The sequence below is a fragment of the Portunus trituberculatus genome, chromosome 23 (genome assembly GCF_017591435.1).
Source record: "Portunus trituberculatus isolate SZX2019 chromosome 23, ASM1759143v1, whole genome shotgun sequence".
Classification (NCBI taxonomy): Eukaryota; Metazoa; Arthropoda; class Malacostraca; order Decapoda; family Portunidae; genus Portunus; species Portunus trituberculatus.
The window spans coordinates 4960001-4973400 of record NC_059277.1 but is presented as its reverse complement, the minus strand read 5'-3'; the positions used below and the strand labels follow the sequence as shown (position 1 = coordinate 4973400).

At 44.6% G+C, this 13400-nt stretch overlaps 1 protein-coding gene across 1 annotated transcript in view; it reads right to left on the bottom strand.

Annotated features, from left to right (window-relative positions):
* The window catches only part of LOC123507689 (mucin-19-like), a 71577-nt gene that overhangs the window by 2601 nt on the left and 55576 nt on the right, over window positions 1-13400 (bottom strand). Inside the window, 3 exon segments of the mRNA XM_045260820.1 lie at window positions 2-5397; window positions 5399-5771; window positions 6491-6687. Coding sequence (XP_045116755.1) covers window positions 2-5397; window positions 5399-5771; window positions 6491-6687 — 5966 coding nt within the window.

The window sequence follows — 13400 nt, the reverse complement described above, 5'->3', positions numbered from 1 at the left end:
TGGAGGTGAGAGATCTTCCAGGACTTCGCGGGGATGCAGTTGTAGTCGTCTCCGGGGACTCCGATGTGTAGGTTGTCGCCGGGTCAGTCTCGTCGACGAAGTTAGCCTCAGTCGTCTCCTCGTCCTCGAACTCCGTCGTGGGAGGTACTCTGGTTCGTCCGTGGTCGTCTCGCTGGGAGTAAAGAGTCCGTTGTTGTTGTCGTTTTGTGACTCAAATGCCTCGTTAACTCTTGCGATGTCGTTTGACCCCTGACTGACAGACCCACTGGAGCTGCCGGTAACCCCTGATGCTTCACTGACCGATGCACTCTTTCTGTCAATTTCTTGGTAGGTTCTGCCGAATGACCCACTGGCTCTGTTGGTGTCTTGTGATCCTTGACTGGCTGATTCACTGATTCTGCCTTGTGAGCTTTGTTTAGTAGATCCGCTGGTCCTGTCAATTTCTTGGTAAGTTCGACTGACTGAGCCACTGGTTCTGTGAATATCTTGTGAGCCTTCACTGTCTGATCCACTGGTTGTTTTCGTATTTTGTGAGGTTTGACTACTTGATCCACTTGTCCTGATGCTTTCTGAGCCTTGACTGAATGATCCACTGTTCGTCTTTGTATTTTGTGAGCTTTGGCTATCTAATCCACTTGTTATGATGCCTTGTGAACCTTGACTGAATGATCCACTAGTCGTTCTTGTATTTTGTGAGCTTTGCTTAACTGATCCACGTGTTCTGATGCCTTGTTGGCCTTCACTGACTGATCCACTCGTTGTCCTTGTGTCTTGTGAGGCTTTAACTGATCCTCTGTTGCTGAAATCCTGTGAATCACTATTGCGATCATTATCAGATGAGGCCGTGCGGGTGAGGGCGTTGATGGCCTGCACGGAAGAGGACACAAGGCTTCCTCTTCCCCTCGAGGACACCCTGGACGCCGGCTGGTCTTGGTTTACAGATGGCCCGCGGTGTCGTGAAGATCCACTCGAGCTGGAGGCGTGAGAAAATCCTGTCTGATGGAATGTTGACGAGACACCAGACCCTTGAGAAGACACGAATGAGGAACCAATAGACGAAGAACTGCCTAAAGAAGAAATATGCTGTGTTCCAGATGACTCCCTTGCAGCCTCCGCCTCTACTGTCCCAGAAACACCCTGAACTTGTGTCCCTGAGGAATTCAACACGCGAGCCCTTTGAGTAGTGGTCCTACTTGAAGTCTGAGTCGTTCTGGAGGATCCTACGCCTCCTGAGAACCTGTGGCCGCCTCGGGGGATGGACTGGGAGGCACTACTGACGTCGGCGCCGTTGGAGGTCCAGAAAGAGGTCTGGAGGAGGTAAGGACTAGGGGTGAATTTCTTCTTCCCTCGATTCCTAGTAATGGCTCTGGAGGTCTGAGGTGCTCTAGTCGTTGCGCGCGTCTGGTGGATCTCATGGGCGACTCTCTCTGCTGCTGATATAGCTGTTACATCCCCGCGTGGAATGTTAACTTGTGCTTCTCTTACAAATCCTGATGACGCTGTTGATGTCCCCTGCGATCCTTCTTGTGTCGATACTCCTACTCGTCCTCTTGTCCTTGTCCTTCCTCTTACATTGGTTCTTGCCCCAGTTACCGATCCTCCAGCTCTTACTTCAGCGCTGGACGACGATACTGATCCAGTGCTGACGGATCCCCGAGAGCTCTGGAAACCACTTGATCCACTGGAGGTGACTGTATTTGCTCTCTGGCTAACCGATCCTTGAGAGTGTATGGAGGTGGAGTTGGAGGTGGTGTCTTTAATGTTATTGTGGGTGGAGGAGCCTCTGGAGTGCTGTGTGTGGGATCCCTGTGTGCTAACTGAAGAAAATCCTGAGGTATCTGCTGATGCTTGACTATTGAGAGACGATGTGCTGTGCTTGCTGTCGAAGTTTCCGTGGAGTGTGTTGTGTCCGTGAGTGTTGTGTGAATTAAAAGAACTCTGCAATGTTCCCTGTGTGCTGAGAGATCCTTGTGATGTTCCTTGAGTGTTGAAGGATCCTTGTGATGTTCCTTGAGTGTTGATGGATCCTTGTGATGTTCCCTGTGTGCTGAGAGATCCTTGTGATGTTCCTTGAGTGTTGAAAGATCCTTGTGATGTTCCCTGTGTGCTGAGAGATCCTTGTGATGTTCCTTGAGTGTTGAAAGATCCTTGTGATGTTCCCTGTGTGCTGAGAGATCCTTGTGATGTTCCTTGAGTGTTGAAAGATCCTTGTGATGTTCCCTGTGTGCTGAGAGATCCTTGTGATGTTCCTTGAGTGTTGAAGGATCCTTGTGATCTTCCTTGAGTGTTGAAGGATCCTGGTGATGTTCCTTGAGTGTTGAAGGATCCTTGTGATGTTCCTTGAGTGTTGAAAGATCCTTGTGATGTTCCTTGAGTGTTGAAGGATCCTTGTGATGTTCCTTGATTGTTGAGGGATCCTTGTGATGTTCCTTGAGTGATGAAGGATCCTTGTGATGTTCCTTGATTGTTGAGGGATCCTTGTGATGTTCCTTGAGTGTCGAAGGATCCTTGTGATGTTCCTTGGGATGGTCTTTGGATATTGAAGGACCCTTGTGAGGTTCCCTGCGTACTGGGAGATCCTTGTGATGTCCCTTGGGTATTAAATGATCCTAGTGATGTTCCCTGTGTTCGAAGTGACCCATGTGATCCTTGTGATGTTTCGTGACTGTTGAATGATCCTTGTGAACTCGCTCCTTGGTTGCTAGATGATCCTTGTGATGTTCTTGGGGTGTTGAAGGATCCCTGTGATGTGCCCTGCGTTTTGAAGGATCCTTGTAATGTTCCTTGAGTATTACTTGATCCTTGTGATGTTCCTTGGCTGTTGAAGGATCCTCGTGAATTTGTTCTTAGGATGCTAGATGAACCTTGTGATGTTCCTAAGGTGTTGCGTGATCCTTGTGATGTTCCTAGAGTGTTGAAAGATCCCTGTGATGTTCCCTGGCTGTTGAAGGATCCTCGTGAACCTGTTCCTAGGGTACTGAATGATCCTTGTGATGTTCCCTGCGTGTTGCGTGATCCTTGTGATGTTCCTGAGGTTCTAAATGATCCTTGTGATGTTCCCTGCGTGTTGCGTGATCCTTGTGATGATCCTAGGGTGCTGAATGATCCTCGTGAACCTGTTCCTAAGGTGCTAAATGATCCTTGTGATGCTCCCTGGGTACTGACGGTTCCTTGAGTGTTTTGTGTGTTGCCAGCACCGAACGACGATCCTTGAGATGTAACAGGTCTGGAAGCTTGCGAGCCTTGTGATCCACGGACGCTCTGAGAACCAGCTGATTCTTGATTGTTGAACGATCCACGATTACCTATGGAGTTAACGCTGAAGGATCCTTGTGAGTTGGCAGAAGTTGAACCCTGTGAACCAAAAGATCCACTTGTGCTTTGTGAACCGGCTGAACCTTGAGCTGATCCACGTTCTTGGGAGCTGAAGCCGGTGGATCCTCTGAAGGAAGAAGTGGAAGTGGCGCCAAGAGAACCACTAGAAACTTGAGTTCCTCCCTGGGATCCGAAGGAGGAGGAAATTGGGCCTCTTGATCGTGAAGAATCCGAAGCCGTGTTACTGAGAGAGCCACGGGAGCCAGAAGTTGATCCTCCAACTCTTGAACTTGATGTTGCTCCTGAGGCTGGAAGTGTCGATCCCCGGATTGTGTTAGAAAAGCTCCCTCTTACACCCGTCGAAGAGGAGGAGGAGGAAGAGGAGAAAGAAGAGGAAGCGTGGGAGTTGAATGATGAGGACTGAAGGCCTGGTGATGATGAAGGAGAGGAAAGAGAGGAAGAGGAGAACGAGGAGGAAGGAGAAGAGGTAAATCCAGCGTGATTAATTCCAGTGGTGTCGCTATGTGCTCCAGACGTTGCCAGTGAGTCCTTCTCCCCACGACGTGAAGTGGAGAGGCTGTTGAAGGGCTGCACCCCGCTACCTTCCCTCACCTCCCCGCCCACCCGCACCACTCCTGCTGAAAACCCTGGGATTTTGAAAGGCACACTTGTGGTCTGCCGGGAAACTGGCTGGCGCGAGGTGGACGCTGCCTGGGTGCTTGGAAGAGGGCTTGAAAATGCTTGTGATGGAGCAGCCTGGGTGGAGGTGAAGCGTGGGGATGTGGTGGGTCTTCCTGGCTGGCGTGTGGAGAAACTTGCCTGGCTGGTGGGGAGGAGTGGTTGTCTGGTGGTGATGGTGGATGGTTGTGAGGGAGGGAAGGCCGAGGGCTGGCTGGCGGGGAATGATGGCTGCCTGGTGATGATAGTGGTGGGTTGTGTTGGTTGTTTGGTAGGCACAGGAACAATGGAGGAAACACCTGTACCTAATTCACGGCCAGTCAGCGCTGTTGAGTCTCCTGACACATTGTTAATGCTGACACCTACGCTGCTTCTTCCGCCACTTGCTCCAGCCACGCTCCCGGCTCCGAGCCTGTGCGAAGGGGTGAAGGAGGCGGCAGCGGAGCCTGGCGACGGACCTCCCTCCACACTGTTCGCCTCCACAAAAGCCCCTCCGTTGAAGCGGGACGAGTGAAGGGAGTTCGAATGCTGCCTCACCCTCTGCGCGAAGCCATTAACGACTTCATTTTTATTTGTAATCGAGCGCGAGGACGAGGCGGGGGTGGTGGCGGGTCCTTGGTTATCAGAGACGACTCTTCCTGTCGTCAGGCCTGCATCACCCGTCGTGCTTCCTGTTGTTGATCGCACGCCGTCGAGGGAAGGATTACCGGAGGAGCCGCGCACACCCCCCGTCCCGGAGAAGGAGGAAGAGGAACCAGAGAAAAAGGATGCAGAGGAGGAGGAGGTTGAGGGAGCAAAAGATGAAGAAGAATCGAAAGAAGATGAAGAAGGAGAGGAAGTGAAAGATGAGGACCCGAAGGAGGTGGAGGAAGATCCAAAAGAAGATTCTTGGGTGAAGGAAGAGGAAGAACCAAGGGAGGAAGGAGGAGTGACAGACGAGGAGTCAGTGTTGGCCTTGTTGAGTGTCCCGCGAGAGAGAGAGTTCTGACGGTTGAGGGAGACGGTTGAAAACACCTGTGCTCCTGAGGGAATGGTCGGTTCAGGGGACTGCAGGATCTGATTGGTTGTTACGCCTCCACTAGTCTGTTTAAAAGAACCTGATTGAGTAAAGCCTCTATTTCCTCCAGCTGATTGGCCACTGGCGAATCCGCTGCTCCTTTCTACACTCTGTCCTGTCTGAATCCCTGAATGAGTATTGGCTAATGCATCGCCTTGACTCGCACCCCGATCGCTTGATTGGGTAAAAGCTGTAGACTGACTGTGTGACTGGCTTCTGGTGAACTGACCCGTCTGTGGCTGGTTGTTCGACTGGCCAATGCCTGTGGTTGATGAAAACTGCGAACCTCGAGAACTAAAGGAAGAGGATGAAGGAAGAAGAAGAATCGGTGCGAGGACTCGAGAGAACGGACCTTCCAACTTGCAGATCCGAGTCCACGTGAACCGGTGTGTTAGAATCCTGCAGGAAGTGAGAAGAATCTTGCGACCCAAAGGAAGTTGATGACTCGAATTCAGATTGTTTAACTTCGAAGGATCCCTCGAAAGACCCTACATCGTCTGTGAAGGAGGAGGACGCTTGGGATCTGCCGACGCTGAATCTGTGAGGAGATGAAGGCAGTGGCGCGTCTGGGTCAACGGGCCTCTTCCTCTTGGTTGGTCGCTGACCGATGTGACTGTTGAGGTCGTAGAGAGTGTGTGCCTTATGGCAGGGGAAGGCGCGCTCCTTGGCGATGCATGTGCGTGAGTCTTGACTGAATCGTGTCTGATTCGGGCAGAAGAAGCTGAAAGGAAGGCGTAACTATTAGAAATCGCACGATACTGGTGTTTTGTATTGGGGAAAGTAAAAATATATTGTGCATGTTCAACTGTTGTTAATTAATTTCATTCAGTATTCTTCATGGGGAACGTGTTAAATAAATATAGAAAATCTTTCAGTGTTTACATTTCTACAAGTCACATAAAACTTATTTTTTGGTAAGACAAGCCACTATTTATAAGCTTGTAAGGTTTTTTTATGTTAGTCAAAAGTCTTGGTGTTTTTGTGTTGATTGCCTAGTTCAAGAAAGCTGAAAGAGTGAAAGTGACACTAAGGGAGATAAGCCTGCTTCTTATCTTATGTGAGAAAGTTGATTAGTTTCTCGCATTCTGTATATTTCATGCAAGTTAAAGGTCACCAGGCTACTGAATTGATACTCGTGTAAGTGAAACAGAGACAGGGAGATTCAGTAAGAGAGAGAGAGAGAGAGAGAGAGAGAGAGAGAGAGAGAGAGAGAGATTACGAAAGAAATTTCTTTATTGGATGATGGAGCGTTTCTTGAATGCAGCAGGTCGTGGGAGAACGTAGTTTATAGCAGAGCTAGTGGAGAGTGAAAGGCGAATGAAAAGCATATATATATATATATATATATATATATATATATATATATATATATATATATATATATATATATACATATATATATATTTCTCCAGCCACTCGAACACACTCACTCACACTCACCTGAACTGGAAGGTGTCAAGGATTCTCCCCGTGGCAGTTTTGACCGGCATGCAGATGTGGAAGACCTGGCAGCCGTGGTTCTGGTCCGCATAGTAGCCATATTCCAGACCGTCGCAGGAGAAATTCGCGTTCAGCTGTCCTACGATGTTCTCTGCATCCGCCGCGAAGTCAAATGCTTTGGGCCGCGAAGGATTAAGCTGGAAAAAAGACATTGGACTTAAAGATTGGATCGAATTTTTGAGGTTTCAGTGCTTTATTGTTTATATAAATGACTTTCTTGAATGGGCAGATGGGGAAAAATGAATGAGAAATAGAGAGAGACGAAGTGATAGCAGTAAGGCTGAGAGGTAACGATAAGGGGAACACAATGATTTGTTAGAGTGAGAAAAAGAATGTAATCTCGCCTGATGTTAAAGAGATAGATAGATAATTAACTGGGAAACGAAAGTTGAGAAAAGACACGAAGCAAATTTAAAGAAAGGAAGAGAAGGAAAACGGAGAATATGAACTCCTGGGAACTTAAAGAGAGAACGGGGACTCAAGATGTTATAAATAGAATAATGATCATTTTGTTTACTGACTTGGGGTTACGGAGACTCAGCGCAGGCAGGGGAGAGGAAGGGAAGAAGAGCGTGGGTGTAGATTTGCATATTCCACTGAAGGGTGTATCTTCAAAAAGTGTTATGGACAATTGTTAGGGAGAGAGAGAGAGAGAGAGAGGGGCAGGAAGAGGGAGGTAGGGAGAGCAGTAAACGCTGACAGATAGTTGAGGAAACGTTCATGTTAACAGGTTTCCACGTTCCTGTTAGACTGTAGCTTCTTTTCTCTCTCTCTCTCTCTCTCTCTCTCTCTCTCTCTCTCTCTCTCTCTCTCTCTCTCATCAAAGAGAAGTGGATGCTAACAATGATAGAAAGGTAATCTAGAGTGAATGAAAAAGATGAATTGGTGTTACAAATTTTATGAAAGAAAACCATTGCAGAAACGGAAGTTCAGATGAAGAAAAAAGAGAACACACGGAGAAAGAGAGAGAGAGAGGGAGAGGAGAGAAAGAGAGAAACCAGCATATATATACGTGAATATAGAATGTGTGAGATGAATGGTGGGAAAAAAAATCTCAATATTAATATAGACTTCTGAAAAGAAATCATTGTAAGAGAGAAAAATATGACAAATGTAGAAAGGAAGCCTAACCCAAATTTGTGAATGAAAACCAAAGGAAAAGGAGAAATTGTAATAAACGACAACAAAAAATGTAACACAGAGAGAGAGAGAGAGAGAGAGAGAGAGAGAGAGAGAGAGAGAGAGAGAGAGAGAGAGAGAGAGAGTGAGTTCAGCAACAAATACTCGTGAATCCATGTCATATGAAGCAAACAAAAAACATAAATAAACGCATACAAGGAATTTATGGAAGCAAACGAACACATCGAAAGAAACTGATGGACGAGAGAGAGAGAGAGAGAGAGAGAGAGAGAGAGAGAGAGAGAGAGAGAGAGAGAGAGAGAGAGAGAGAGAGAGAGAGAGAGAGAGAGAGAGAGAGAGAGAGAGAGAGAACAAGACGGGAACACACGGCTCTGGAAAGCACTAAGTAAAGAGGAAACTCAACGAAAATAGACGCCAGACATTTACGAAGTAAGGGAAGCAGGTAATAAGGCAAGAAATTATAATAAACGAGGTGCAGGAATACAGAGAGAGAGAGAGAGAGAGAGAGAGAGAGAGAGAGAGAGAGAGACACAAAGAGCAGGATTCTAATTGTGAGCGACGAGACAAACACGGCAAGGGAACATTATTATGGTGAGCAGGTAAAGTGAAGCTTGGACGGAGGATCTGTAATTGTGAAGGAGAGAGAGAGAGAGAGAGAGAGAGAGAGAGAGAGAGAGAGAGAGAGAGAGAGAGAGAGAGAGAGAAGGCACTGTGATGGTGAAGGTCTTCTTTATTCACGATATCAACACCGACACACCGGCGGTAATTAGAACAGGTAACAAAGGCTGAGCACTGAGACTTAGGAAACGCAGGAACTTAATGAGTAAAAAAGGTACAATAAGTCATCTGTCCTGCACGTGTCTCTCCTTGTGAACTATATATATCTCTTTATCGATCCAACTCACTTCTATAATGAACATGGTATTTATGGCTGAGGGAACATAGAAACTGAGGTGATAAGAGAAGGTGCAACAAGGCATCAGACATCTAGGTGGCGGTGTTTGTGGAGTATATGAACGTAAATCCATTTATCATACTATTTTATAAGTTATTTTCTCATATTTTCAGTGTCAAAACTAAAAAAGTAGGACATAATTGGTAAAATAAAAAAAGGGAAGGAATTAAAAGATAAATGGCCATCCCTGTGTTAAGTCTGCATATATACTTACACCCTCTTATTATTTTTATACATGAATTTCTTTAATTGTCTTTCAAAGTTCTATGTTGATTTAGCACCAAAAACCTGATTGCGGAGTCTATTGCAGTCAATTAAAACTCTACCAACAAATCTGATCCTCTTCATATCAGGCTTCAATCTGTTATCTCACACCCGATCCTGATTAATGACCCTAAGAATCTCTTTAACCTCTTCAGTACAATAACACGTTTTAATATTTATTCTGCTTACTATTTGGTGATTTTATACAGCTTCAGAAACTTGCATGGATTAAAACAGTGAACATAGATCCTTCCTGATATAAATAAAATCGTCTAAATATAATCAAAACTCATGATAAAAATGCGTCCCAGTACTGAAGGGGCTGATATCAATAATCAGTCATTATACCACTTAGGCAACTCCATCAGTCAAGCATGAATCTTTGTCTTTAAGCCCTATTCTAATGACTAACCCTAAGCATCTCTCCGTCAACGAGATCCCTCATACCACATGAACACTTTCATCAGCCCCCGCCCCCTTGAACCCATATCTCCCTAACGAGTGTAAATCAAAGAGAGGAGTGTGCGTAAGGGATCAAACAATTAGACTAAAGGTGAAAAATGCCTAAAATAAACACCGAACGGGGAAAAACAAATAGAGAGACAGAGAGGCTGAGAGAGAACAAGTCCCGTGAGTCACTGCTCTTCAGGTCACCGTAGTATAAAGGTTTCTATTGTGAAATGCTTTGTTCTCTCCTGTCACGACTATTTTCAAAGGCAGCAGAGATGATTAGCCGGGTTATAAAAAGTGTTTCTCCTGCTAATAATCTGTAAACCTTGTTAATCTGGCACTAAAACCGTAAAAACATCCTTAAGAGATTGTGTAACTTCAACTAGAGAGTGTTTTGTTCTCTCACCACGACTGTTTGTTAAAGAGTTCAAGTGTTTTCTTCCCTACAAATAACATAGAAAACTTGTGAATATGTCACTAGAACAAAGACCTTTTTATAATTCGTGTGATTTTAACTAGAGTCTTTTGAAGCCAACATGGATCTCTCAGAATAATGTTCTAAAGACGAAGAATAGTGATGACATAGAAAGAGTGAGAGAGGGAGACCAACACACGAGATCTTCCAATTAAACAAATGGATAAAAATGTGAGAGGTAAGGGATAGAGTGAAGGAGGAGGGAAGGAAGGTAGGAAGCTCCGTCAAGCCCTTGTAAGCCATTGTCGCTACACGTTGAGGGAACACAGACCCACACACTCTATGGTCACAGAACGAGCCACGGAAACTAAGGTATTAATTTGGTATTGTGTATAAGAGAGGATATAAGAGTGGGCAATTACTGGAAGATAGTAGATTTGTAGAGAGAGAGAGAGAGAGAGAGAGAGAGAGAGAGAGAGAGAGAGAGAGAGAGAGAGAGAGAGAGAGAGAGAGATATGGAGGATAAAATAGAGAAGTAGGAAGGCAGTTCCAGACTTTACTTTGGTTAACTCGTGCAATATAAAGATGAACTTAATAGGAGAAAGAGTAACTAGAAAATCATTTCCAGAGAGACCGTGGGATGAGGGAGGGCAAGCAGTTAACAAGATCAAAAGAAAATTAAGTGAGAAAATAGAGGCAGGAGATAGCAAGAAATAAAACTCTGCGGGAGAAAAGGAGAAGCTGAAGACAGTCAGAGGAGAGGCGTTGACTAAATGCTTTTGATTCCACCCTGTGTACAAGAGCCGTGTGAAGTCAACCCTTGATACATGTGACACATACTCTATACATGGACAGATAAGGCCCGTGTACGGAGTTACCAGCTTGTGAGAGGAGGATGAAAAAATATTAGAGACTTTTCGGAACGCATTAATTCATAGATACTGTTTTAACGAGAGGAGATATGTGAAGATTTCCAGTTTAGATTCTCAGGAAAGGATAAACCGAGGATGTTCAGTGAAGAAGGGGGATCATTAAAGAAGTAAAGAAGGGAGAGGCAGATGCTTTTTAAGAGAAATAGATATGAAGTATCCAGTTTAGATGGTTAGTAAAGGAATGATCGAGGATGTTCAGTATAGAATAGGAAGACGGTTAAGTATCACTGAAGCAGAGAAGAAAGATAGAAGCTGGTTTAGTGACAAATGTGAAGTGTTCAGTATGGAATATTAGTAAAAGACTGTCAATGAGATGTTCAGTGTAAAATAGGGAAACATTTTTTTTTATTATTCCATGTGGACTTTTCACGGGAATTTAGGCTAAAGGGAAGCCCAACCTACATTCAGATCGTGGACAGGATTCGAAGCCGTGCGTTTGGAGACCCCTCGGATCCCAAAGCACGCAGGGTTCCAGTGTACCATGGCGGAATATTATTGAAGGAGAAACGAAATATAGAAGCTGCTTTAGAATGACAAATATGAAGTGTCCAGTATAGAATATAAGTAAAGGACTGACCGAGAGAAGCGACATAGCGGGGATGAGAGAAGATGAAGACAGTCAGTAAGATAAGAGGATGTGATGAACCGTTCCCAAGTGACGGTACCCAATCACTTCACTGCTGGTCAGTATCCCTCACAACTACCCACACCACGACTCCAGCACTCCCCAGCTCCTCCCGGCACCCCAACGCCCTCGCCTCAGCTGCATCTCCCAAACCCGGTGTAATGTATTCATGCGCCCCTCTCACCCCCATCACGCCCACACCACCTTCCCCTCTCCTTCCTGGCTAGGAGGCGCGAAGCTCAAACGTGTATCAGCGTGTTGGCAAATTACAGACACCGCAAAAGGATTTATTCATGAGTGGGGCAAATTGTTATACTCTCTCTCTCTCTCTCTCTCTCTCTCTCTCTCTCTCTCTCTGTGTGTGTCATAAATTCACAGCGTTCATTTGCCTCTTTTTCCCCGTTTTTTGTGTGTGTTTGTGTTTAATGTTAGTTTTATTTTTTTTTATTTATTTAATTTTTTTTTATATTTATGCTTTTGATGTTTTTTTTCCATTGTTATTTTCCTTTCTTTTTTTGTTTTCTTATTCTGCATTTATAGTGTGTGTGTGTGTGTGTGTGTGTGTGTGTGTGTGTGTGTGTGTGTGTTTCACTGTTTGATCTGCTGTAGTCTCTGACGAGACAGCCAGACGTTACCCTACGGAGCGAGCTCAGAGCTCATTATTTCCGATCTTCGGATAGGCCTGAGACCAGGCGCACACCACACACCGGGACAACAAGGTCACAACTCCTCGATTTACATCCCGTACCTACTCACTGCTAGGTGAACAGGGGCTACACGTGAAAGGAGACACACCCAAATATCTCCACCCGGCCGGGGAATCGAACTCCGGTCCTCTGGCTTGTGAAGCCAGCGCTCTAACCACTGAGCTACCGGGCGTGTGTGTGTGTGTGTGTGTGTGTGTGTGTGTGTGTGTGTGTGTCAAGGTTAAGGTTTGAAGATAATTTGATTGCATATGATTTTTAATTTTTTTTTTCTTTTTCTGATTTTAGCTTAAAGTCTTGGTCGAGTTTAAATGTATTATTTTTTTCATGACACTTTTACTTTTTTAATTATTTTCATTGCCTTTCATTTACATTGTTAATTTCTTTATTTTATTGTTTTTTTTCCTTTTTATTACATTTATTCTAGTTCACTCATTTATTCATTCATTTATTAATCTATTCATATATTATCTGTTATATTTATCATTTTATTTATTGAGGGCAGAGGAAGGAGAGAGAGAGAGAGAGAGAGAGAGAGAGAGAGAGAGAGAGAGAGAGAGAGAGAGAGAGAGAGAGAGAGAGAGAGAGAGAGAGAGAGAGAGAGAGATTATACATGTATATTCATTTATGCATCTCCTTATCTATATATTCACTTATTAACTTATCTATTTCTTTTTATGTGTATCTTTTCATTTAATTCATTCACCTATCTATTCACTGAGTTGAAGAGAGAGAGAGAGAGAGAGAGAGAGAGAGAGAGAGAGAGAGAGAGAGAGAGAGAGAGAGAGAGAGTATGTGTGTATATAAACTGTTTGAATCTCGTCAGTATCGTTTAGTAAAAGCACGGGGCCAGAAATTTATTAGTTAATTTGTCCAAGTGTTGTACAGGCGGCATTGGTCGTTAGTGTTTTGTACTTGTTATTGCAGCTGCTGTTGTTGTTGTTGCTGGTGGTGGTGGTAGTGGTGTTGGCGGTGGTGGTGTGTGTGTGTGAGAGAGAGAGAGAGAGAGAGAGAGAGAGAGAGAGAGAGAGAGAGAGAGAGAGAGGGTGTGAGGGTCAGATATCTCTTTAAAAAATTGAGTAAAAAAACATAGCGATTATTAAAGCAAAACAAATCACTTAGCGTTACATAAAATCAGGTGAAACGCTCCTGACGCAAGTAAACACATCCTCATTTGCACATATATTGCTCTTAATATTTGAATCTAGTGAAGAAAAGTTAATTTGCACCTAAAACTCTAATGTACATGAGAAAAAGAATCATAAAAGTAAAGGTACGTAACGGAGGAGAGAGGGAAAAATAAGGAAGATATTTAAAGGGTTGAAAAGAGGAAGAAGATTTTTGAAATAGTGACATTAATGTAAA